General features: G+C 39.1%; 2 protein-coding genes and 1 pseudogene across 3 annotated transcripts; 1 reads left to right on the forward strand and 2 right to left on the reverse strand.

Annotated features, from left to right (window-relative positions):
• Nucleotides 1-8,714: 8,714 nt before the first annotated feature.
• On the forward strand, nt 8,715-15,675 carry LOC102702696 (protein NRT1/ PTR FAMILY 4.5-like). Of its 2 annotated transcripts, none has more exons than XM_040528738.1 (5): nt 8,715-8,899; nt 9,452-9,669; nt 13,218-13,661; nt 14,489-14,613; nt 14,754-15,675. In XM_040528738.1, the coding sequence occupies exons 1-5, from the start codon at nt 8,809-8,811 to the stop codon at nt 15,610-15,612; spliced, it is 1,737 nt and encodes a 578-aa protein (XP_040384672.1). In that variant the 5' UTR covers nt 8,715-8,808; the 3' UTR covers nt 15,613-15,675. The 2 variants fall into 2 exon arrangements, with proteins under 2 accessions (XP_040384672.1, XP_040384673.1); XM_040528739.1 differs by having other exon boundaries at nt 8,808-8,899; nt 9,022-9,669.
• A 3,715-nt stretch (nt 15,676-19,390) lies between these two features.
• LOC107305313 lies at nt 19,391-20,375 on the reverse strand (annotated as a pseudogene).
• A 903-nt stretch (nt 20,376-21,278) lies between these two features.
• Nucleotides 21,279-24,155, reverse strand: LOC107305223. The gene is made up of 5 exons (XM_015842144.2): nt 23,633-24,155; nt 23,421-23,521; nt 22,479-23,306; nt 21,790-22,125; nt 21,279-21,698 (listed from the first exon to the last, which is right to left on the reverse strand). The coding sequence occupies exons 1-5, from the start codon at nt 24,153-24,155 to the stop codon at nt 21,279-21,281; spliced, it is 2,208 nt and encodes a 735-aa protein (XP_015697630.2).
• Nucleotides 24,156-27,451: the final 3,296 nt, after the last annotated feature.

Below are 27,451 nucleotides of genomic sequence, written 5' to 3' on the forward strand. Positions count from 1 at the left end.
TTGTAAAACTGCCACTATGCTTAAATACCACCTGAACTGTCATTTGAGTGACATCGTTGCAATTAGGAAAAACGAGCGACAAACTTGCAAAGCCCCTATTCTAAATGATATGACTTCACTGTGCACATTGATGGACAATTGGTGCCAGCAGACACCCCTGTCCTTTCTGATGTGCATGTTATGCATTCTAAGCACCCACCTTTTAAAGGTTAAGATTCAGTGCATTACTAATTTATAGGTTGGGCAACAATTAGCTCGTATGTAGCCAAGGATTGAATCCTCTAGCACCTACTGTTGACGCCATAACAGATGACACTGTTAACTTTTAAATCCACGTTTATCCATTCATCTTTTTCAAACAAACTTGTGTAAATCATTTTTTTGTTGTGGTTCGATTTATATATTGTAAGAATAAGAAGTTAATTTAAATGTTTTCATGATGGACAATTGGTGGTAGATGGTTTCTATATGTATGGTTACTATTATTATGCTAACAATAGTCAAGTTAGGATGGATTTGTGCTCGAAATATAGTTTATTTATTGTTGCACGTGTAGGTATCAATTGAGGCCTTGGAAGAGTATTGTCGATGATGAATCAAAGTTGATTAGGGAGTAGCCGATGTCTAGGGATCACGAGATCATGCGAGATACTAAAGGCTAGAGGATAATGTATGTGATGATGTAGTTTCCATATGGCCTACAAGAGAGATTGTGTGTATATGGAAAGAGGAGTCGAATTTGAAAAGGAGTCCAAATATGGGAAGGTTGATAAAGATAAAGAAATAAGAGTCAAATTTGAAAATGAGTCCAAATTCGGGAAGATTAATGGAGATAAGGAAATAAATAGGAGTCGAATTTGGAATAGAATCCAAATTTTGAAAGATTAATGGAGATAAGAAAATAAATAAAGATATGTTGGATTCAGTTAAGGAAAGGTTTCTTGAAAGATTTAGATTCCTAATTTGTACTATATACGTAGGCTTTGTATAACCACGTTGAGGTATAAATAGAGACCAAGGGGTATGCATCCGATGTGCCTTCTGTGTGACATAGATGAGAGAAAATTAGGGTTTTGAACTGGATTATGATTTTAGATTAAAATTTTGAAAGAAGTGTTGTTGGTGCACTTTGTAAACACTAGTTGATACAACAAAGTCAAGATAATTCAATCTTCATCTTTGGTTTTCATCTACCAGTGTTTTCCTAGGTCTCGACGATCTAACCACAGGCAAGGAAGCAGTCTGACTGACGGGGTAGCGGCGGTCTGACCGGCCATTCTTGGGTGGTCTGACCAGTGGTATAGGAGTGGTGTGATCATAGTTAACAAGGTTTTGTCAAGTTATTCTGTAGAGATAATTTTTTATTCCGCAAAAGATTTTTATGTTTTGGTTTTGTCTAACATTCACCCCCTCTGGTTGGTTTGTTTAGTCTTGTTCGATCCTACGAGTAGTATGAGCCACATTTTTCTTTTTGATCTTTCCTGATCTTTCGATCTAATTGCCATGCCCGAAAAGTTTATAAACAAACCTCACATCTTTAATGGATCTAATTTTGACTATCGGAAGAAAAAATGGAATCTTATGTTACATCTCTGGGTTATGATATTTGGCTTAACATTGCTCAACCTCTGAGATTCTTGATCGCAATGATACTCCTGCTTTCAAATTAGATGTCTCGCTCCGATTTTGATCGCGTCTACCATCTTGCAAACTGCTAATGAGATTTGGAAAGCATTGAATGATTTTCATACTGGAAATCTTTGAAAGATGTTTTCAAAAATGAGTACATAAAATTTAAGATGAATATTGGAGAATCTTTGAACGACTACTTGGCTTGTTTTAACAAAATTTTGAGTGATCTTAGATCTGTTGATGTTGCTTATGATGTTAACTATTCTAAATCTAAGATTGTTTATCACTTTATTAATGACCTTGATATGAATGTTTGGGATGTTAAAGTTACTTCAATTGAACAGTATGTTTATGTTGATATGAATGCTTGAACTTTGGATATTCTTTATACTTAATTGAAAACCTATCAAATAAATGTTCTTTGAAAAAGGACTTATTCAAAATCTACTTCTTTAGTGTCTTCATGTCAAGTAGTCGTTCATATGGATAAGAAGTTCAAGCATTACTATGAAAATGAGGAACTACTATGAAAAGATGAATTACAACAGTATGTTCAAGCATTACAACAGTATGTTGATATGGATAGCTCTTAGTGCCACAAGCTTGGAAGAGGTACCGGCAAAATAAGAAGCTAAACTTCAAGATGCATCCAAGGACACCGGCAGAGTAAGAAGCACCTCAAGAATATGAAGATGAGGAAGTACTATGAAAAGATGTTGGATGAAACTTTTGTAGCTGTTCAGGAAGATAGTGATGTTGAGTTTGAAGATAATGAGGAAGAAGACAACGACAAGAGCATTCCTCGTGTTTTGAAGAATTTGACAATGAGAACTAGGTAATAAATTCTTCTAGTGTTGAATATCTTCCAGAAGTTATGGATAGACTTGGTTACAAAATTTCTAAATTGAGAAAAAAATTAATCAACAAGAAGTTATAATGATTCACTTATTTCTGCGAAAACTAAATTAAAATCTCTTTTTTTATGACGATGAAAGAAAATCTTGTGAGAATTTATTTGCTAAAGTGAATGTTGTAAGATAAGTTAATTGGAATAATTGCAAAAATTGTGATGTTAGAAATAATAAATCTATAAAAAAATTTATCCTGTCTTGCTCTTAGCTTTACCATGCACACAAAAATGGTTGATGAATTGCTCTTGACTAAAAGGGCATTAAACAAATGTCGAGTTGCTTTGTTTGCTAGCTCTGTGGTTAACTTGATTAACTCTAAAAGAATGAAACAATCTAGTGCTAACCCTTGCTTGACATGCTTTGCTAATGAGACGAAACACAAAGATGCTTTAAGTCGTGTTAACAAAATGGAGGACATAGTTAAGCTATGAAGTGTTTTCTTGTAAAAATTGCAAAACAAAAAACAAAAAGGTCTCATGGATGCTTGCAAAACTTATGCTACTGTCACTCAAGAGGTGTCTTATTTAAAAGGTTCTTTGCAAAGATTCTTGACCAATCTATAGTCAGCACAAATAATTGTGGTTTAGGTTTTTATCGTTATGTTCACTTTTCTAGACATCCCCTGTTGTTTTAAGTGTTGCTCAGAATGGTGAAATTTTGACTAAACATGAACCTAATACCGCTGTGCTTAAATTTACTGGCATGTTTTTCTTGAGTGCATGTTCATCAAAAGTTGTGAGTTCTAAACATGTCATGAATGCAAAACTAGTCTTTACTACTAAATCTACTGTTAGTGCTGAACCTTCTATTTCAACTCATCATCATGAATATACAAGTTCTTTTAGTGGTAAAGATAGTCATATTCTTGGTTTCTGTTTTAGACTTTCTAGAACATAGATAACGGAACCAGAAATTGGATTTGCAAAACAATGGTGAAAAAAATCAATTTTTACTTCAAGAAAGACAGTCAGACCACAGCAATACTGGTGGTCAGATTGGCATTGTACCCCTGGTTAGACCACATGGACCTAATTGGTCAGACCGACCTTGGGTGATTTTTTCTAACGAGAAACATGTTGCATTTTTTACTAGTTATGTTCCTATTAGTTCTGATTATGTGTCTCAGTACTTAATTCCTAAATATTTATTATCTAACCATAGTACTAACTACTAAGATTACGACATTTGCTTGTGTGTAGGCACTTTTGGCGAGGAATGATAATGTGTGGATTGTGGACTCTGGTTATTCGCAACACATCCTGGTTATAAAAGTTGGTTCTCCTCCCTCTTGAGGGCATCAAGGAAGGATTAGACTATGTTCAGCGATGCTTCTACTAGTACGATCATTGCAATTGGATCTATCAAGGTAAGTGACAAGTTTGCTTTGAATGATGCTGCTTTGGTTGAAAAGTGGAAGTAAAATTTTTTATTCTTTTGGAGATATTGTGCTTAATGATTCTAAGAGTTTTTAAAGCTGATTTTGAAAGTAGCATTTCTTCTTAAGTTACATGTCTTGTTGCAAAATTTTCTAGATATGTGATGTTCTGGCATTGTAGATTTGGACTATTTCACCAGATTTAGTGGTTTAGATCTTGTTAATAGTTTGCCTAGACTGAAGATTTGGATTGCTCGCCATGTAGTCATGCTAAGATGGTTGCTTGTTCACATACTCCTAGGGCTGGATAACGAGTTGGCTCGACTCAGCTCGGCTGGGCTTGGCATGACTACGTATAACTCGGTAGGATAACAAGCTAGCTCAAGTTGTCTTGTTAGAAGTAATGAGCTAAAACGTTGGCTCAGCTCGTTAAAATCTCAAGTCAGCTCGTTTAGCTCGTGAGCAATAGCACAGGGTTGCCACCACAGGCCTCCTATCAGGGCGACCCTGGTGGCCTCGGGCGGTGGCGTCGGTGAGGGGGACGACGGGGGTTGTGGCGATGACGGGGGTGATGGCGGTGGGGCAACGACGGCAAGGATGGAGGTGACAACGGCAGCGCTGGTAAGGGGGACGACTAACATCGGTGTCGGGGAACGGGGATGATGGGCTATGACCTGTGACAGTGAGAGGGTGACTGGGGCAGCGGTGGTGGGGCAACAACGGTGGCGCCGGTGAGGGGCCGATAGGAGGAGGTGGTGGTGAGGTGATGGCGGTAGGGAGGGGGGCGACGTCGTGGAGGGATTCACGAACAAGTGCGACGTGGGTGACGACGTGGAGTATTGGAGTCTGGAGTCGGTCTCTCTCTCACCGGCCACCGAGAAGCACCGAGAGAGAGACCGACTCCATACTCCATTACTCCACGCTGAATCCCTCCACGCCGTCGCCCCCTTCCCCGCCGCCGTCGCCTCACCGCCGCTGCCTCTCGTCGGCCCCTCACCAGCGCCACCGCCGTCGCCCCACCGCTGTCGCCCTCGTCGCCCCCTCGCCGCAACAGGCTGCACCCCGCAGCCCGTCGTCGCCCTCCCCGACGCCGGCGTCAGTCGTCCCCCCCACTGGCGTTGTCGGTGTCGCCTCCATCCCCGTGGCCGTCACCCCACCGCCACCGTCCCCATTGCCCCCTCACCGCAACAGCCCCCGTCGTCCCCCTTCCCGATGCCACCACCCGAGGCCGCCAGAGTCGCCCCAACAGGAGGACATCGGCGGCAACCCTGTGAAATTGCTCACGAGCTTTTAACAAGCCGAGTCGACGTTTTAGCTCGTTACTTCTAACGAGCCAGCTCGTTATCTTACCAAGTTATACTGAGTTGAGCCAAGCCGAGCCAGCTCGTTATCTAGCCCTAATCATGGTTATGTGATAGGTTCTATCATGGACAGTGAAGGTTATGTGATAACATGTTGTGGAGCCTTGTCTTCTGGTCACCTCTTATCAGAGTAAAACTATTTGAATAGTCGTGCCTATGGTTATGTGCGATTTGCTAGATTCACCGTGATTAGTCTTAACTTTAATAATATGATTTAGTTGGAAGTGGTGTAGCTCCGAGGTAGGGCTGGGTCTATCACAACGTGATGTAATACTGGACAATGATATATATAATTGTTTAATTTATCTTTATGTTTATTTAACTCTTTTATTCATTCTCTATTGTTGCTTTATGCAAATTAACTCTAGCCACCCTTGATATTGTATTGCATTCATACCTTTCCCTTAGGTGTGACTTGCTGAGTATCATGAATGATACTTAGCCTTGCTTAATTCTCCCTGACCATAGATGGAGTACGAGTTAGAAGGAGGCAACTTAGAGGAGTACCCAACCATCGAGACTGCCTGTAGATTGGAGTCGCCACTTCACAGGATCAAGACTAGTTTAGTTGTTATATTTTTCCGTTGCATTTGTAAGACGTGGAACTGTTTGTCGATTTTGTTGTTTGTGTACCCCGGTCGGTCCTGGCAGTGACACTGACAGTCTAACCATAGGCAACAATGCGGTTTGACCGGTGGAATAGCGGCGGTCTGATTGGCCCGGTTTGAGCAGTTTGACTGGCAGTACAGGAGCGGTGTGACCAGAGGTAACAAGGTTCTGTCAAGTTTTCTGATAGAGATGATCTTTTATTCCACAAAAAATTTTTGAGTTTTGGTTTTCTCCACCATTCGCCCTCTATTAGGTTTGTTTCATCTTATTCGATCATACATATTACTAAATCTATGTTACTTATATTTTCGTATGTTACACTAAAAATTTGGATAGGATGGAATGTCAAATGTATAAAAACAAGTAAACGGTGCCCTCAATTAAAACACACATGAAATATTATTTTAGTTCTTTTTTCAATAATGTCTCGATTCCATGGGAATTAATTCCTTAGCAAATAAATAAAACAAATCCCCAAAATTACATTGCAAATAGAAAACCTTTGAGTCAATGATAAGGAGTAATGACAGCGAAAATACATAATGGCGCACGCTGTTTCATGGAGACGATATGAAGACGCCTTCTCACGTACGATCTTCTAATTAATCAACCATGTAATTGACTTGTTTTTTCTCTTCCGTTTGAATACAACTTATCTTTATAACAACATACTCCCTCCTTATTTTCTTTATACGACGCCTTTAGCTTTTAGCTGCATACTATTTAACCATTCGTTTTATTTAAAAAATATAACTATTTATTATTTTGTTATAATATAATTTATTATTATAAAAAATTTAAGTATGTCCTATAATTTTGTATGTTTAGATATAAATTTTTAAATAAGATAAATAGTCAAACATAGATTGAAAAGCTAACCGTGTCATATATAAAAAAAATAAAAGGGGTATAAGTGATGTTTGCCTTGATGAAGGCGTTGTTGTGGATGCCCTTTTTTCCGCAAATACTCAAAGGTTTACAGGTAAAAATCTTGATCTCGATAGCTAGAACCGTCCACGATAATGACCTTATTGATATTTCTTCGATGAAGGAGTCATATCCACTTTGGAGTTTTGACCCCACGATAGGCTTTAGATGGCTTGAGATTAGTGTTTGTTAGATTGGGACAAACATTAATTAACATCTTTCAGTGAAGAAGTCGCCTACATGTTGTCCTTGATTAAAAAAAAAACTTTTACGTTTTTAACAGTAACTTCATCTTTTCTACTCCCTCCATCCCACACAAATACTCCTCTTACACTATAAAGACCTAGTGTTAGAAGCAATTAATGTATTGAAATTCAGTAAAGTACACCACGGATGCATTTATTGGAGTTTGATTAAGTAAATAATGTTTTAGTTTTGTATTTGTACATATGGGATATGCTAAAAGTAAAGTACTATATGTGGGTTGGAGAGATCTACACATATTCTATTTTTTTATTCTTTTTATTTGACGTCGTTAATTTTTTGATGTACGCTATATCGTTTGTCTGATTTAATTTCTGTGTAAATATGCAAAATTATAAGCTATATTTAACGTGAATATAGTAATAAATCAAATCAACACAAAATAATTAATAATTATATATTTTTTAAATAAGACGAATGATCAAACATAAACATAAAAAATCGAATAAAAATAATGCAAGCGGTAGTTCCGTACAAAATAAATCATTTTGTCAAACATCAAAATCCCATAAAACCGGGGACACCAAAATTTGTTCATAATAATCTGCCTTGAGTACGACCAAACAGTTCATCTATTCTTAAAAAAGTTGGAGGGAAACAACACCTCCTAGATTATCCCTAACAGATCATCTAAATTTGGTTATCCATATCTTCATTTGGATGATCATCTAAAATATTTTCATCCTTTATATCTCTTTGTACTCCAGTAGATCATACATCTGTGACATCCTCTAAGAGCATCCCAACAGTTTATCTATCACATCCTTTATCCTAAAAATATATGATAAAATATAAAGATTGAGCTTTAGCAGAACATCCATACCATTCTCTATTTTTAGATGCCATCCATATTTAGAGAGAAACTCTATATTTGAATGTTATCTCTCCATCCTCCAAAGAAATATAGAGGATGTCATATATAAATGATCTACTGAGTACAAAGAGATATAAAGGATAAAAATGTTTTAAATGATCATCTAAATGAAGATATGGATGACTAAATTTAGATGATCTGTTAGGGTTACTCTAAGGGGGTGTTTGTTTCCCTCTAATTTTTTAGTCCATGTCACATCGAATATTTGGACACTAATTAAAAGTATTAAATATAGACTATTAATAAAACTCACCCCATACTCTGGACTATTTCGCGAGATGATTCTATTGAGTCTAATTAGCCAATGTGATGCTACAGTAAACATTTGCTAATCGTAGATCAATTAGGCTTAAAAAATTTTGTCTAATGAAATAGTCTTTATTTATGCAATTAGTTTTGTTATCAGTATATATTTAATACTCCTAATTGATGACCAAACATTCGATATGATAAGGGAAAAAAATCCCTAGATCCAAACAGGCCCTAATGTTATCTCGCGACGAGCGGATGAATAGACTGTAATAATAATAATAATTTAACAGACTGGACGGGCGTGTACGCTGTCGTCTCGTCCACGGTTGGTGGCAGCTCACTCTCCTCTCACAGTCTCCTGCTCTCCCGATGTCCGGGCCACTCTCTCCTCCTCCATTGGACGCACCCTCCTCTCCTCTCCTCTCTCTTACGCCACCACTGCCGCAAGTTCAACCGCGTCCGCGTCCCCCCTTTATATTGGCGCCGATCGATCGCCACTCGCCGGACAGAAAGCTGCGAGCGAAGCAATAATTCAGATCAACCTCAGATCGATCGACCAGGGAGAACAGTTTCAGAGTTCAGAGAGAGAGGGAGAGAGAGGTGATGGGCGGCTCGTCGGGGCTGGTGGACTGGAGGGGGAGGCCGGTGGACACCAAGAGGCATGGAGGTGTCAGGGCATCCATCTTCATCCACGGTGCGCTCAGCCATCTATCATCCATGATGTTGCTTCCTTCCGTGTATATGATTCTTTTTATCTATGCATGGGTGATATGTTGCTGTAGATCACTACTGAGAGTTGTTGGCTTGTGTTCACAGGGGTGTCTAGCTTCTAGAATGCACACCTCTATTAGTCAACGAAGATGAGGAGGTGATTTATTTGTTTGGCTTTTTTAGAAAAAACCAAATAATATATTTGTAAATGAAAAATAATTTGTGAATAAAAGTTTTATATAGGTATGCTAGCTTAGTGATCTAAAACCCAAGGCTGAAAAAAGCTGCTAAGATCAACTCTAAATTTAAGATCGAAGATTGAAATTTTGGCTTATAAGTACGAACAAAAGCGAAAATATGTCGGGTAAGATTGTTTTATGCTTGATCAATCGCCTTGGTAATACGATGCAAGTCTTGTTGTTGTTGTTCATCATTAATTTTTCTGGCATGTGAATATATCTGGAGCGAAATGGGGAGACACACACATATGTACGTAATGGATGGGAAACAAACAAAAACAAATGAATGCATGCAGCGATGGTGTTGCTGAGCAACTCGGCGAACATCGCCAACATAATGAACCTGGTGAGCTACCTGAGGGGGCCGATGCGCATGGGCGTGGCGGAGGCGTCGACGACGTCCAGCAACTACTTCGCGGCGCTGCAGATGTTCTCCATCCCCGCCGCCTTCCTCGCCGACTCCTACCTCAGGCGCTTCTACGCCGTCCTCCTCTTCACCCCCATCGAGATTTTGGTACGCTAATCGCATCCTGCCTCTCCTAGCTCCCTCCTTGCTCTCTCGTCTCTCTAACTCTCTTATTAATGCCAATCACCCCCGTTTTGTTGTTTTAAACCAGATATAATTCCTCCGATACATCGCTGATTTTTCTACTTAAAAAATTATATAGTATTAATTATTTTTAATAATTTAATTATTACTAAAAACTTTAAAAATAACTTATTATTTTGTATGTTTGTAAAAGAAATTAAAATCAGACAAACATACAAACGTATATATAAAAAATAATAGTGTCAAATAAAAGAAAACCGCATAGAGTATTATTTTTAATATCATAAACACCTTTAATAATACTTTTGCAAAACAAATTGCCGACATATTTACCGTCAAAATTGACAAAGGTTGGTGAAGAGTCCAGGAAAATTTGAAGTCCAATGAAATCCACTAATAAGGTCGTTGTCTATCACCGTCCCACACCCCTACCATGCCTGCCCGTTTGCTATACGCCAGCGACTCTACATGCTCGCTCTGCTTAACTTGGCAGCAGATAATACCCTTGATTTTTATACATATATTTAATCATTCATTCGTTCTATCCAATGATGTTATATAAATATCTCAAAATATATGTCATGTCTAAAATAATTATTATAATAAATAAGTAATTATATATTATTCTCAAGTAAGACGAATAATGAAACATATTACAACAGATTTAATGGTGCCGTCTAGTAAAAAATATAGGGTCTACAACATTATTAAATAAACTCGCATCACTGCTCATTTATACCCGGTGTTGTTAGTCTTTTTTTTTTATCGCCAGTGGGCTTTCAGAAGTGATATATATTCAGTCGTATTACTACCCATTATCCAAAATCACCATTAGTTCACATCATATGGGCTTTTTTTTATCATTTTTAAAAGTAGCTCAAGGTACATAGAATTTTAGTATAAATTTTTTGTAGGCACCACACATTTTGAGATTTGCTCCGGTCTAACAAAAAATATCTCGAGATACCAAATCGTTTCTCACCATTGGATCTAGCTGAGTGAGATGTACATTGTTAGATCGAACGATCAGAAATGATTTGGTACCACGAGGTATCGGTATCTAGAGATATTTTTTATTGGACTGAAGCAAATCTCACACTTTTTACACTAAATAGTATGGTACCTTAAAAATACTCAATTATATATAGGCAGAACATAGTTGTAATCCGACAATAATATTCTGTCACGACGGTTTTAGGAATTAAACAACAGTGATCAGTGCAATTCCGAATGACCTTTCTGTAGTAGTTGTATTACCTGTTCTTTCAGCTCTTCCGTGACAGCATGCGGTGTCTCTCCGTAATGAAAAGTGTCGTCCGAAATACAGAAAAGAAAGAATCTTCTTGTGTATTTTATCATGTAGGATTGATTTTCTTGTCACGCGTCAAATTTTAGTTTGATTTGTGTGCAGCAGAGCTAACAAGAAGGTTTTGTCACTTTCAACCTTTATGAAAATGAAAAAAAATGTCGGCCACCATGTTAGATAAACTATTGAAATGTGCTCAGGATATGGGCAACGCATTGACAGGTAGCAAGACGGAAAAATAATATGCTGCGGATATATACTCCTTTCATCCAGAAAGATTTTATCTTTCTCCTCATCCATATTTTTACAAACTCGGGTTCATTTGTCCCTGGTTAATTCATTTACCCCTAGTTTCACAAACTTCACCACTCACGGCTCCCTCGTCGCTATCCCATACTTAAATGACATCTTCTCATAAAATTTAAAGACTAGCCATATATTTTATCTTTCCTTTTTATCCATGGAAAGAAAAATTTGTTTTTAAAATATTTTTTTCATAAGGACACGTGACACCTTTATGTTAATATCAACTCCTCGATCGCACTTAAATGCAACCTTGAGCAAATAGCATGGCACACTCTGTTGTACCATAGCGTCTAATCCTCTCTCTCAGTTTGACAGGGGATTTCAACATGAATCGTGAAACTCTAATCAATAGGTTTACCAAAAAAAATCCAGCAGTGGATTCAATTTAATTTTTATTCTACGTAGGACTAGCATGGCTTATCAAAATGGTAAGAAAGAAAGAATGTTTGACTGCAGTTTGGTGACCGATTTGCCATAGGTATCGCCATCAACGGACCCACTCGTTTTATGCATGGTAGGAGATGTCAACACATCACCATCCATGGAGCACAGATAGGAGTGAGCACTGTTGGGATGAAGAAACCTTTTTTTTTCTGTCAGTTGGTGTAGATTATGTCTGAGTAATAGACAAATAATTAGGGAATGGACTCTCCATAAAGACCTAGCAGTGGGACCATGAGTTGGTGTACATGATTGGAGCCCCATGACCTTTGAGAAACATATACTCCCATCTTCCACGAATATTTAATACGGTTTACTTTTTGACACATGTTTGATCATTTATTTTATTTAAGTTTTTTTATAAAAAATTATACATATATATATATACATAAAAATATACTTTATAATAAATAGAATTATATATAAATAATTAATAATTATGTAACTTTTGAATAAACGGAGGAGGAAGTATGTTTTATGTTTGGATCACCCCTACTGATCTTTTTCCCCTTTCTAGAAGCTGTCAACATTAGAACTGTTCTCTCAGCTATTATATCTATAGTTAAGCTGATGTGACTGGCCATTAGACTCCAGAGTGCTGATTAGTGTCTGGAGTTATAATTTGGAAAAGATCACCGTAACCAAATATATAATACATATAATTGATTGATTTGTAACATTGCCTAGTAAATATTAGCATCTTCTCAAAATACTTCTATGTTATAGAGATAGAAGTATTTTGAGACAGAGGTAGACTGAAGTACTATTGTAGAATACCTAAGCTACTAGTGCTGACTCATAGCTAGCACCACTGCCGGATTTTGAAATATAATTAAGTTTTATGTTTCCATCGATCACCCCTACTAGACGATCTTTTTCCCTCAGCCTTTGTAGAACTATTATGTCTCAACACTGCAACTGTTCTCTCAACTATTATGTCTGTAGTTAAGCTGATGTGATTGACAATCAGACTGCTTAATATCGATTAATGGCTAGAGTTTTAACTGTGAAAAGGATGGCCACAACCAAATAATTGATTGACAACCAAAAAAAAATTTTCATTTTTTTTTCTAAAATTTCAAATTTCATTCAACCCAAGATCATGTATAAGAAAATGAGAAATTCCAATACATAAATCCCAGCATAACAAAATGTACCTCCTCAAAATGAACCAAGAGTAAAATAAAGTTTAGCTTGAATCCATTCCAAAGAGTACACATGTTTTAGTTAGCACCGTTTTTTTTTCCTTGCAACATGGACTACTACTTTGTGATAATGAATGGTTATACAAAATCTCACATCTCCTTAATTCTCATAGAAGCAAAAAATTACACTGTAAAATCTTCCATAATAAGATTAATTATCAGTAGCATTCACATTGCAAGTAGCAAGCACATGATCCAAGAAAGCTTCTCAGTTCTCACCCATGGATGATCGGTCACTGCCGCTGCATTCGCAGGGCTACATCCTGCTCGCAGTCCAGGCGTCCACCCCGTCGCTGCACCCGCCGGCGTGCAGCAGCAGCGGCGGCGGCGGCGGCGGCTGCGAGCCGGTGCGGGGCGCCAAGCTGAGCCTGCTGCTGCTGGGGCTGTACCTGGTCCCCATCGGCGACGGCGCGGCGAGGGCGTGCCTGCCGGCGCTGGGCGGGGACCAGTTCGACCCGGCCGACCCCGACGAGCAGCGGCAGGAGGCGAGCTTCTACAACTGGTACACCTTCGCCGTCTCCGCGGGGGGGTTCGTCGGCCTCGTCTTCATCGTGTGGCTGCAGAACAGCCATGGCTGGGGCGTCGGCTTCGCCGTCTGCGCCGCCTTCGTCACCGTCGGTCTGCTGCTCTGGGCCGCCGCCTTCCCGCTCTACCGGAACCAGCTCCCCACGGGGAGCCCCCTCACAAGAATCCTGCAGGTAACTGCTACTCACCGGTTCCACGGTATAAGAGTCTTAGAGCATCTCTAATACCATGGCTAAATTTTAACTATTTAAATCAAAATTTAGTTATTTATTTTAGTTTTACAATTCGAATTTATATAGTATCTCCAAGAGAGTATCCATCTCCACCCTCTAAATCCTAACAATGAGAGGCTGACAAGAGGATCCCACTCACGTGGGACCCATAGATAGTAATTATGCTAGTGGGGGAATGTGGTGCTAGATTTGGTCATTGAGAATTCAAATTTAGCTATTCAAATGGCATGGCAAGTCAAATAGCCACTCTCTTAAAAGAATTTTTTTTACAAAATTATTAAATTGAAGTATGGCAAGTGAGATAGTCATTCTCTTAGAAATGCTCTTAGAACATGTTCGTTGTTTGGTAGTTTTGAGGTAAGTTATCCGACACGAAAAACGTACTAATTGATTAGTAGCTGATTAATTAATTATTAAATATAAAAAATTGAAAATAGATTAATATGATATTTTAAAGCAACTTTGTTATAATTTTTTTTGCAAAAAACATTCTGTTTATCTATTTGGGAAGCGTGTACGTGGAAAAAGAAGAGAATCTTGGTTATTAGCCATGCTATATGGATGCTACCACATTTATATATATACACACAAACAAACTATATACATTGAAAAGTTACAATCTGTCACAGATGACGTTTTTTTGCAATGATATGTGCAATTAAGTTCATACAAGTTTCGTGAGACTGGCTGATGGACAATCAATTTCTTTATTTTTTTTCCTTGCATCCACTGTGAAAGATCTGTTATCATGAAGCTATGTATGCTAGGTTTTCGTTGCAGCATTCAAGAAAAGAAACGTAAGGTTACCGGAGAACCCCAGCGAACTAAAGCAAATCAGCCAAGATGATGATGCCAACGTCCTTGAAGTTCTCCCCAAAACAGAGGGATTTCGGTATGTTTTTGCAGCTCCAAACTCTGAACATGTAGAAACATCAGGCATTGTCCACTTATCACTAAAAACATTTCACATATATTCATCTTTGATATGTTCAATTTCAAAATTTGTCTGAAAAATCCGTCTGAAATTTGCAGGTGCCTGGAGAAAGCGGCAGTGGAGACCGGAGACGACGCCGGCGGCGCGTGGTCGCTGTGCAGCGTGACGCAGGTGGAGGAGACCAAGATCGTGCTGCGCATGGCGCCCATCTTCGCCGCCGCCATCCTCAGCTACATCCCGGTGCCGCTCATCCTCACCCTCACCGTGCAGCAGGGCAACACCATGGACACCAGGCTCGGCTCCGTCCACATCTCGCCGGCGACGCTCTTCCTCATCCCGACCGTCTTCCAGATGGCCACGCTCGTCGTCTACGACCGCGTCGTGGTGCCGCCGCTGCGCCGGCTGACGGGCTACGTCGGCGGGGTCACCCACCTCCAGCGGATCGGCGTCGGCTTCGTGGCCGCCGCGCTGGCCACCACCGTAGCCGCGGTGGTGGAGACAAGGAGGAAGGCCGCCGGCGCCCCGATGTCCGTGTTCTGGCTGACGCCGCAGTTCTTCCTCCTCGGCATCGTGGACGTCACCTCCTTCGTGGGGCTCCTCGAGTTCTTCTGCAGCGAGGCGTCCATGGGGATGAAGTCCATCGGCAGCTCCATCTTCTACTGCATCCTCGGCGTGTCGGCGTGGCTCGGCAGCCTGCTCATCCAGGTCACCAACCGCGTCACGCGGCGTGCCGGCGACGGCGGCGGGGGCGGGGGGTGGCTGGACGGGGCCAACCTGAACGACGGCAAGCTCGACCGGTTCTACGGCCTCCTCTGCGTCATCGAGGTGGTGGCGATGGTGATCTACGTGTTCTTGGCGAGGAGGTATGTGTACAGGAATAACCAGAGAGTGGTGGCACAAGGAGAGAGCAAGGGTAGTAATAACACCCAAAATGGATTGGATGTGATCCAGCCATGAATATTTTGTGTCTATGTTCACCTTGTGTACCAATACACTGCTAATAAATATATTGTTCCTATATACTCTTCTGTTTTTTTTCTATTTGACGTCGTTGACTTTTAGATTAATTAACTTTTAAGCATTTGTTTTATTTAAAAAACATATCAGTATTTATTATTTTGTTATTACTTGATCTAGTATTAGTTATATGCCCGTGATAACGCTACGACGATAATAAATCAATTATAAATTAATTATACCATTTACGGTTAGCCATTTCACAATTCCATGCAAACTTGATTGTATCATTGCAAACAGCTCTACGACAATTGGATTTATAGGGTATTTGTAAACCCGAAGTTCAGATAGCAACATGCTTCCTACTGCGTATATTGTTGCTTACTAATAACATCATAGCTCATGGCTATGGCATTCCTTGGAATATTTATAGATTAATTCCATGGCAAGCTCCACTAAAGATACTGAGTTGAGATATATCTAAGAGCAGAGCTTAGGGTTGGCCGACAGTGAGGGCTGTCTCAGGTCATGAAGACAGAGATGGAAGAGAGTGCGATATTCGGTAAGCATTCATGGGCACGTACAAAACCTAAAACAACATGTTAATTATATGTCAGTGCATTGGTAAAAAATACAAGCGAACGAGATTTGTTAATTACTTTATCAATATTAACTCTAGCGTGAACAGTCATGATCTGGAAACAGTTTAGTTTTACGAGTTAAAATCAAACAACCCCTTAATGTTTATAAATTGTAAGCTTAATGCACATTGCAAAGTAAACATGCATGGCACCATTTCACTAGGCACACAGCTACTGCATCTGGAACAAATTAACACAATTTTTTTTCTTATTTGCAGGCTTGCTATTTAACCAGAAAAAGATCATTCCTTAACAGCACCAAAAATATAAGGAATGAGCAAGCTGTTCAATAATTAAGACATTGCTAATTTTCATATGAATATATGGCACCAAACCTATACAAGGAAAGTTAACCACAGAAAATAAAATGAAGATATGAGTAAGACCCTTCAATGACACAGTGTGGTTCAGTAATTAAGGTAATTAACCCTAGGTAATATTCAGGTGGAATAAGATATTATGAAACATGTGAAATCACTACGTATTTTTTTAATTCCCCTGCAACACCAAGCTTTAACCGCAAAATACTATTGAGAGTCAGAGGGATGCCACTATTTTTTGAGTTGGTCTGTTCCACTTCTACAAAGGGATTTGTGATGAAATAATTTTGTTTTTTCACAATCAATCCTTTCTCAGTGCATATTTTATTTTTGATGTATATTCTTATAAATATTTCTTAATAATACTTTTAAATTCTTAATGAAATTATGTTTTATTTCTCAAAATATTTAGTACTTTATATCTTATTATTACGTTCAATGTCTTGTCAGGGTTATTATTTTGTCGATTGTGCCTTGCCACTTTGTTTTATCAATAAAAAATTTAAATTTGAAAATATCGAATAAAATGAGTTGTGTATCTCATATTAAGATGAAAAGACCGGTCATCAAAAACAGAGTAGTATAACTCATCGATACCTATAACTTCCAATTTCGGCATTTCTTCATGAGACAAAGTGGTATTAACGAAATAAAGGTTACAAAATAACTATGACTTAATTATCTTGGCAACACCATCTGATCGAACGTAGTACACATTCGCTTCGTCGATTGTTCTCTCAACCTTCTTAATTCACATAGGAAGATTGGTAAACAATGGTACATCATCAAACTGGTTGCAATCATTAGGGTCTTCAATGTTATCGATGCCGACAATCGGTTGTTTACCGGATACGACAACAGTCTTTCTTCGGGCCCGTTTGGTAGGGCTCTAAACTCCAGATCCTAGCTCCAAACTCCAACTCCAGTGAGAGCTGCTACTGTGGGAGCTGGAGAGCAGATCAAAACTCTTTGGCTAGCTTTGTCTGCTCCATAACTCCTAAAAGAGAGCATACGGAGTAGATTGACAATAATACCCTTATGGATTATATGCATGAATAAGCCATATATTAAATTATGTTTCTTCTTCATGTAATACTGACTTTTTTCATTTGAATTTTAACAACACAATTATATGGTTACAAAATACTATCTAATATATGACAGTTTGCACACAATATAAATATTTAGTTATAATATATAATGACATTGTCATCTAAACATAAAGGAAATATGCACAAAATAACATGCCATGGTATAAAATTATTAAGCCGCAATTCGACTAGCAAGGTTATCACGAAATATGTCCATCGACAAATCACATTGACTATCGGTGGAATTGTCCGATGCATCATGAGAAATGACATATCTCCTAAATCGAGATGGGATGGTAGGCACATAATTGGGATTCCTATCAAACCTACGAAAATGCCTATCCAGCGCATCATGGTCACGAATGAAATTATGCAATGCCATTGTCGCTGCCACAACCATCTTTTGCTTTCGAAGTGGAAAGCTAGGCATTTTTAGGAGAACCCGCCACTTCATCTTCCATACACCAAAGCATCTCTCAATGATAGTGCGCAAAGTCGAGTGTAAGAAGTTGAATTTTTCTTTCACACCACTTGTTGACGATCCTCTTTGAAATTCAGAGACATGATAGTCCCTTGTATGGTGCTAAGTACTCTGGGCAATTTGGATAGCCAGCATCAACAAGATAATATTTCCCTACGATTTAAGTATTACAAATATAGTACCATTAGAAATATTTTAATTTATAATGTAATCACATATAATATAAAAGACACAATATGTGGTAATTACCTTGGGGAGGATGAGGAAAGATAGCTGTCGGTTTCTAGAGCATTAAATAACACAGTTGTGTCATGCATCGAGCCAGGTTGTCCAATAGATGCATAGATAAATCTCATATCATGATCACAAATTGCCATAACATTTTGAGTAGTTGATTTGAACCTACCAATATACCTAACCTCTTCATCTGGAACTATTGCAAGGATATGAGTACCGTCAACCGCTCCAATACAATCTTTGAAATGTGGCCACATACGACGGTCCTTTCTAATTCTATCATGGACAATAGGGAAGTTTGGATCTTTTGGATGCACGATACCATGCCCCAAAGCCACCACAACAAGTAATACTTCTTCAGTCTCACCAGAATGCTTGAAACGATTTTGTGCTCTTTGGTTTGATGAACCGTCACCAAGTATATAGAGGAAAATTGCAAGTGCCTCCATCGTATGCATGTGTATAGTAGATTCAAGATTGTATTTACTAACCAAAATATAATGCAGTGCAATGTAAGGTGTTCCCTCATAGGAAGCATCTTGTAGCATTCACCTGGTGTGCTCAAAGTTTCCTGCACGCATCCCATTCTACTGAGTCGTGATCTCCTTGGGGCAGCCTTTTCCATGTACAATGAGTGATAACTCTCTGCAATTCCTCTAGTTGAAGAAAGATTAGATGCTACAATTTGAAACAATTGCATAGTAAGCTCATCACAGTCATATTCCTCATCTGATGAACCATCTTCACTACCACTTGACATCTGCACATAAATTTTGAAAAATAAATTAGACCATACACAGCAAAATATTCATTTAAAAGTGGTAATTGAACGAACAATTGCGTGACATAGGTCTGATAATAATTGTTCACGAGTAGCGATAACACATACTATTAAGGTCATACAAACCAACAAAAGTTCATGACGAAAACCAACCTATAAATAGTGTTCTCAAATAAAAAGGACAAAAGTAAAATAAAGGATACATTCCATGACCACACCACATGCAACTAATTTCCGTATTTCACTTCGTACTTCTTCTTAAGCCATGAGAAGCGTCCTGCGGGAGTGCGCAGTGAATTGACAAACATCTCTCTTTGATCCTTTTTGACAAATATTTCAATTGCAATGAAATGCTCATTTGTCCCTTCAACTGCCCCACATTCCTCCACCAAGGCCATAACATCCTTTATGGAACAACCCGAAGGATCCTCTCTCAACCTAGAAAATGATTGAATAGAAGACAAAGTCCGTGCAGAAAGTTCATTACTCTTCGAAATTTCATCAACCATTTTTTGTGATCCACTCTTGCTCGTTTTCCCCTTATACATCTTTGATCCACCAGCACCTCTCTTTCTCTTGGCACTTGGTTCATCATCTTCTGTTTCAACATTATTGTCGTTATCATTGGCAATATTATTTGCATCAATGGTGTCTGTTGGTAAGGTGTCTTGCCCTAAAGACCAATGGTCAGCTCCAGTATTGCGAATGTCTTCAAACATCTTCTCAAGTAGCTCCTCATTTTGCAAGCCAGCCTTCATGAACTTTGCACATCCGGGTATATCCTGCATAATACACAATTATATATTACAGTTAGAACACAAAAAATAATACAACATTTCTTAAATTATAAAATTATTTTGGAACACTTACTTCCTTCAATTTTTTCCAACGTTATGTAGTTGCCGTCACCGTTTGTCTTGTGTTATCCCATCCTAAACCGGTTTGACTTCTCAATTTCTTCCAACAATTGTATTCAATCCTAAGTTTATCCCATTTGTTCTTAAATTGTAGCCTAGTGTACCTCAAACCCGTTTTTGAGGCAAATTGTTCAAGAACCTCATCAAAACCAGGATTAGATAAATGACGGTTCGGTCGATTACCATCATGTACTTGTTGAGCAAAAATCTCACAAACAAATCTAGTGTTGTAGTCATTCCAATCAGCACAATCCATTGGCATCTTAACACCTTTTGAAGGAATATTTTCAGCCATCCCTGTCATCAACCCACTCACACCATTCCTTTTTTCAATACTAATATAGACCATATACTAAAATACTGTGATCACATAACTGAATAGATGCTACCAACAATTAAAAACATGACACAGCTTTCTTATAAACATTACAAATTTTCTTGAGCTAGAGTATTGATTTCCAAGACACATGTACTGCTAAGTAAAAATTATAGGCAATATTATTTTATATGTACAATGAAATAATCATTTAGGTATATCTGTATGCACAATAATGATATATCAAATAATGTTATGTATTGCTAAGTAAAACAATAGGCAATATTATTTTATATGTACAAACAAATTATCAAACAATCAAATAAAGCAATCATGAAATCATTTAGTTAGGTTGCAGTTTGCATATAGAAAAAAAATCAGAAAAAAGGTAGGGAATACCTTGTACGTTGCTGCTGCCGCCGTGCCGTGCAGGCTACTGCTGCCGCCGCCCACGTTGCGTCCTGACTCCTGGTCGCCCGTGCCGCAGTGCCTGCACGCAGCCCGTCGCCTGCTGCGCCCTGGCTGCGGAGACGCAGCCTGCGCCGCTCGCCCGCCGCGCACTACCGCGCAGATGTAAGGCTGCGCGTCGCCCGCCGCTGAACGCCGCCGCTGCTTCCTGCGAGCGCCGCCGGCTGCGAACGCGTCGTCGCTACGAATACGTACGGAGTAACGGAGAGAAGGAGATCGAATAGATTATGGTATATCAATGGCAGATTCGTGTAATTATAATAGAAAAATAAAGGGTATTGGGTCTTTTGGCATGGACTAAAGTTGTGGAGCAGGAAAAAACCAGCTTCACCCTGTAGTTCTTTTTTTAAGTAGCAGCTCCATCAACTCCGCTCAAAAAAAATAGAATCTGTAGCGTTTGTCACAACTCTGGCTCTAGGTAAGTTGGAGTTGGGAGCTAGAGCTGTGCCAAACGGGCCCTTCATCTAAAGGGTCTCTAACATTAAAAACTTGAGCCACACGCTTTACTAAAACCCATGGACCATCCTTATGACCTGTTTTACTTTGATCGACTATCGTTAGCCCATAGTCATCAACGGAAACCCCTATTGTGTCTTTAAACCATTGACAATGGAGCACAGGGATCTGGATGTTTAGGCCATAGTCGAGTTCCCATATTTCCTCTATGGTCCCGTAATACGACTTCTTTTCACCATTCGTGTCAATCGCTTCGACACGAACTCCATTATTTTGTGCTGTGCTTTTCATGTCCTTCGTACTCATATACAAGGTAAATCCATTGATGTCGTAACCTTGCCATGAGTTGACAATACTAGAAAGTCCACATGCCAATCTCTTTTAAAGTAAGTTGCTCCATACAATCACCAACTGGCAGGTTGAGATCTTTGAATCACAAATCAAAGCAACGCTTGTGCTCTTTTGATACCCAATTGGCGGTTCGCCCTGGGAAGCATGCTTTGATTTCTTCAATGTGTCGCTCAAAGAATGGCTCAACGATAGCGAGCTGTTGGAGAACGCTATTGTGTGCCGCGGACACCTTTTTGTAATCATTGTCGAAGAACTGCTTCCTACCAACAGTACCCCTTCTAGACAATCTCCCTTCATGTCGATTCGCATGAATCTCAATGGCATTAGCATCCTTTACGTAATCCATACAACATTCAACTGCCTCTTCAGTTATGTATCCCTCTATCATTGATCCTTTAGGGTGAGCGCAATTGCGTACATAACCTTTGAGGATTGACATGTAACGCTCGTATGCCTACATCTGATGTAAGTATAACGGACCAAGTTCAATAATCTAAGTAACGATGTGAACGATCAAATGCTCCATCATATCTAAATATGATGGTGGGAAATATATCTCGAGCTGGCAGACAGTCTCGATTGCAAAAGTTTGAAGGGAACCCAATTCCAGAGGATAAAATACCTTCTGTGAAATTCGGTTGAAAAAGTAGCACAATTTTGTTATGACCACCTTGGTATGGACGAGCTTAACTGCCCTTATAGCAATTGGTAGGGATACCGTTAGCAGACTATGGCAGTCACGCGCATTGTATCTAGAACTGGTCAAATCCTTCGTAGAGACAAGCTTCCTGATATTCGATGAGAAACCAGTAGGCACTCTAACCCCTTGTAAACATTTACAGAATGTTTTTTTTTCTCTTCTAGTGTCAAGGAGTAATAAGCAGGAGGAATCTTGATCTTTTCATTTGGTAGCACTACTGGGTGAAGGTCATGACTTATGTCCAAATCTGCAAGGTCGTTACATGACTTCAATCCATCCTTCGTCTTACTCGGGATGGCCAACAAAGTGCCAATGGTGCTGTCAAACACGTTCTTCTCGAGGTGCATAACATCAATTGCATGACGAATCTCTAGGTCCTTCCAGTAATCTAAGTATTTGAAGAAAATTGAGTGCTTCTTGAATGGCAACGTAGTATCTTTGTCACCATCAGCTTTCTTCCTCTTGACAGTCTTCTTCTTTCCCTTGCCATATACAACCTTAATCTTCTTTGTTATCTCATATACGTATGTACCACTTTGTGTTTCGGGAGCAATGTCGTTCTCCACTGTATTATCGAACAATCTTACCATCTTACGGTACATGTGTTTTGGTGGTAGGAACCGTCGATGTCGCATGTATACTGTCTTCATCGACGACGTAAGGTATTTGTACGAAGTTTTATCCAAACATATGAGACATTTAGTCTTTCCTTTAATCTGTCCAGATAATGAAAAGTTTGCAGGCAGATCATTGATAGTAATAAATATGATCGCACGTAGATTAAAGTGCTCCCGCTTAAACTCATCCCACAGTCGTAGCCCCTTTTTCCAAAGCTCCACCATGTCCTCCATCAAAGGCTCAAGAGAAACATTTATGTTGATTCCTAGTTGGCTCGGACCTTGTATGAGGATAGTGAGAAGAATGTACTTTCGTTTCTAACATATCCATGTTGGAAGATTATACACTGTGAGAAGGACTGGCCATGTGCTGTGTGAGCTACTTAAGTCGCAAAACGGGTTCATTTTGTCAGTGCTCAATGCGAACCTTACATTCCTAGGATCATTGCCAAATTCTAGGTGTTTTGCATCAAATGTCTTCCACTGGCGAGCATTGGCGGGATGTCGAATCAGACCATCTGTCTTCCGGCTCTCTTGATGCCATCTCATCAACTCAGCATCAGTCAGGTTGGAGAACAAACGTTTCATGCGGTCCTTAATTGGTAAGTATCACATCACCATTGAGGGAATCTTTTTGCGCTTACCCTTATCAGAATCTGTATCAGTATACTCGATATCAACAGGCCCATTTCCTATTTTATACCGACTTGTGCCACACGTTAGGCAACTTTCCAAGTCTGCATATTCTTTACGATATAGAATGCAACGATTCTTACAAGCATGAATCTTTTCAACACCATGAGATAAAGGACAGATGAGTTTCTTTGCGTGATACGTGTTCGATGGTATAAAGTTAGGCTTAGGAAGCAATGCACGCAACAAACTCAAGAGATCATTAAAACTTGTGTTGAACCACCCATGTTTAGCCTTCAATCTCAGAAGCTCAAGCACTGAACGCAAGACTGTGAAATCCTTATCACATCCCTCCGTTTCGTCGTAAAGAAGATCCTTCGCTGCCTTCTCCAATGCCTGCCAATTCTCCAACCCTCGTGACCTACCCGCTAGCACCTCAGGTTGAACATGGTGTAGCATGTCCTCTAAATCAAAACCTCCCTCGAAATCTTCATTATCACTAGAAACATCCACATCCATTCTCTCATAGGGCATGTCCTCGATTACAAAATTCTCTGCCTTATTCATATCGAAATTTAACTCTTCATCGTCATCTTGGGGGTCATCGACTTCCCCGTGATATGTCAAACCATGTAATTGGCAGTGAATCCGTACTCCATTATATGGCCGAATATTTCACCAGCATCAACCAATAATTTCTGATTATTGCAATGACGACATGGACAAAAGATTTTGGTCATATTCTCCCTCAATGCATGCGCCTTACCCTGATCAACAAATTTAGATGCTTCCTTCATAAATATGGGCTGAGTTCTCCGCATGTCGTACATCCATGACGATAGATCCATCTATTTATATTAGAATAATAGACATGACGTATTTAATACAATCATTTAAATGCAATTATTCCTCGAAATAAACCACAACAATACATAGTTAAAACTAGTATGTACGCGTGTTTACATGCAAAATTTGTCCATCAAAACATATATTTTGAATCTACATTTTTAAAAAACGAGCTAGAACAAACCTCGTCAAAATATTAAAAAAAAACTCCACTTTCCACCAATGAGATTTAACAAAAATGGAGCCAAATAAAAGAGAAGAAAGAGTTCTTCACACCTTTCTTACAGACAACCGATCAACCCATCTATTTATATTAAGACAAAAAGCTACAGATCGATAAAAATAATAGATAACAGATATTTCACACAATCATTTAAATGCAATTATTCCTCGAAATAAACCACAACAATATATGTAACTATAGTATGTACGCGTGTTTACATGCAAAATTTGCCCATCAAAACATATATATCGAAGCTAAATTTTGCAAAAACAAGCTAGAACAAACCTTGTCAAAATATTTTAAAAACTCCACTTTTCACCAACGAAATTGAACAAAAATGGAGCCAAATTAAGGAGGAGATAGAGTTCTTCACCTTTTGTACAGAGCTCAAGTAAAAATTTCGAGTTTGAAACCTCCCCCTATTTATTGCTTGCTTAAGGAGAGAGAACTTCTCAAATGCAACGGCTCGAGCATGGGGTGAGGTGTGGCGAGAGCATATATGGCCGATCACCGCATGCAAAAATAGGTTAACGCATGCGGCTGCTTAAGAGAGCCGCATGCGATAATGTGCCCTATTATCGCAGGTGGCCGTCTTAAACAGCCGCATGGGATAATGCTTGCGGTCTCTTAAGACACCCGTCATTGTCGCATGTGAGTCACTTAAGCAGCCACATGCGATAACCTATCTTTGCATGCGGCTTGTCGACCCACCACCGTGGGTGCGGTTTTTCTAGGTGCCAGCAAAAGCCGCTGGAATGGAACCAAATGACTCTCTCGTACTGAAAAACGCTTTCTATAGTAGTGAGAGCAGATGACGTCATGTGTGGTGGCAGTACGATTCCTTCCATTCTCTCACTGCTTCCGTGTACCCATCTCGAGAACCTGCCAACCATGCAGCCAGCAACTAAAAAGACTAAATTTTATCTTACTATTTTATATTATAATCTATTTAATTAGACATAGTTAAATCAATCTATGGCATAATAATTATCTACCATAAATACCTCGGCAATATGTACCAAAGAAAATGAAAATCTCACTTTGTACTATAGCCAAATTGTGGAGTTCTACAATAATAGTTTTTTTACCATTAAGGTAACTTCGAGTTATCATAGTAAAAAACTTGGTACTACTACGTATAACATATATAGAGGTACCAATCTTTGATGACTCTAGGTATTTTTCAAGTACCATAAGATCTCACCTATAATAATAGTTGTGGTCTTTGCTCAAAAAGTGGCAGATATATAGTGGTCTTGCTACCCAAAGTATATATGCACAGAATGTATTCCCTTGGTTATATGTTATATGATTTTCTGGGCTTACCTAGATTCATATATGTACTAATAAATCTAGATACATATATAAAATACATACATCGATATATGGATAAATCTAGACATAATATAAAACGCGGTGAGTACTTGCTAGCAAGAGGCTATTACCGTGATGACAATGGTGATACTTTAAAAAATATCAAAGAGGAAAGAGCTAAAACAAAAGAAAAAGATGATAATTTGGAAAGCCTACTTAGCTGGTCACGCAGAGATTATTGATAGGAATAAAGTAGATGTCAACTCGATCCATGAACAATCATTATCCGACATGTAAAGTCTCCACATGATGCCCAACATTTTCCTTTTGTTTTGTTAATCTGTTATTCCTTCACTCTCCCTTGAGCAAAGGATCACGATAAGACTATATTGTGTTCTTAGAAGTGTCTTAATCCAATATGAATGATGAACCATCAGAGCTTCTTTTTCACATAGAAGAAAACTTATGTGCGCAGAGATATTAAAATTCATTAAACATCCCCTAAAGCACTCTTGGACCAACAAGTAGGTATCCACCGGTACCATATTTCTACATGTTTGTCAATATGGAAAATATGGGTTGTGAAATGCTTCCAAAAATTAAACCAACTCGAGGAACTGGTAGGTTTGAAAAGAGAAAGAATTTGCTTAACCTTGCGCTACAAAGCCTTGCCGGTATGGTTTGGTTTTGTAGTCCCACGTAAGGACCGACTCCTTAGAGTATTTCACCCATTCATCTTATAGTTTGACCACTCGAGTGTTATGGGACACCTCTGGAAGAGTAACTAGTTAGTTCATGAAAAGGTTGTATGTAATAGTTGTGTCAGCATGGGAATGTGAAGATAGGTTGTGCCCGAGCTAGCCATGAGACGACGTTAAAGCGGAGTTTTCCCCAATGTTTCCTAGATAGAAGATGGCCCGAGATGAGTCAGATACTCAGTCTTGAGAGACACAACCCTCCTATATGACATGCCATTTTCTTGGGCTGGCTAGGGAAAGGCCTTGTCACCAGCGTCCAGTACCGCCAATATCGAAGTTAGCTTACCATCATGTGGGAAAATGCACAGTCTCTATAGTCTTAACTGAATTGTTTGAACCGTATGCCCACGATCAAGGGTTAATATAAGGTGATTCACTTAGCGTATATTTGCTTTAACTTGTTTTCAGAAACTGGTTGACGGGATGAGAATCATTTCCAGAGTTTGTTTGTGTGATGGATGGTTAACCTTCATGGTTGCAAAAAAGTTTGTGTGACTTGGGGTATCATTGGTTCAAGATGGATAGACTAATGTTGTAGGGCCAAGAAGGTCAAACTAATGCAATGTACTGAGATATGGTGTTGTGAGGCCGAGAAGACCAAACTTGGGTTCGGCTTGAGAAAGACAGTTAACCATAAGAAATAGTTATGTCGGGAAATATGGCAATAAAGTGATTTTTTTGCTAAGATG

Source organism: Oryza brachyantha, chromosome 11 (genome assembly GCF_000231095.2).
Source record: "Oryza brachyantha chromosome 11, ObraRS2, whole genome shotgun sequence".
Taxonomy (NCBI): Eukaryota; Viridiplantae; Streptophyta; class Magnoliopsida; order Poales; family Poaceae; genus Oryza; species Oryza brachyantha.

What these genes read in the sequence shown, in the direction of transcription:
- LOC102702696 (XM_040528738.1), top strand. Translation starts at nt 8,809, where the DNA reads ATGGGCGGCTCGTCGGGGCTGGTGGACTGGAGGGGGAGGCCGGTGGAC. An exon ending in GGCATCCATCTTCATCCACG is followed by an intron (nt 8,900 to 9,451) that starts GTGCGCTCAGCC and finishes GAATGCATGCAG; the next exon opens with CGATGGTGTTGCTGAGCAAC. An exon ending in CCCTCACAAGAATCCTGCAG is followed by an intron (nt 13,662 to 14,488) that starts GTAACTGCTACT and finishes TATGTATGCTAG; the next exon opens with GTTTTCGTTGCAGCATTCAA.
- LOC107305223 (XM_015842144.2), bottom strand. Translation starts at nt 24,155, where the DNA reads ATGCCCTATGAGAGAATGGATGTGGATGTTTCTAGTGATAATGAAGAT. An exon ending in TGATACAGATTCTGATAAGG is followed by an intron (nt 23,522 to 23,632) that starts GTAAGCGCAAAA and finishes GATGGCATCAAG; the next exon opens with AGAGCCGGAAGACAGATGGT. An exon ending in TTGGCAATGATCCTAGGAAT is followed by an intron (nt 23,307 to 23,420) that starts GTAAGGTTCGCA and finishes TGGATATGTTAG; the next exon opens with AAACGAAAGTACATTCTTCT.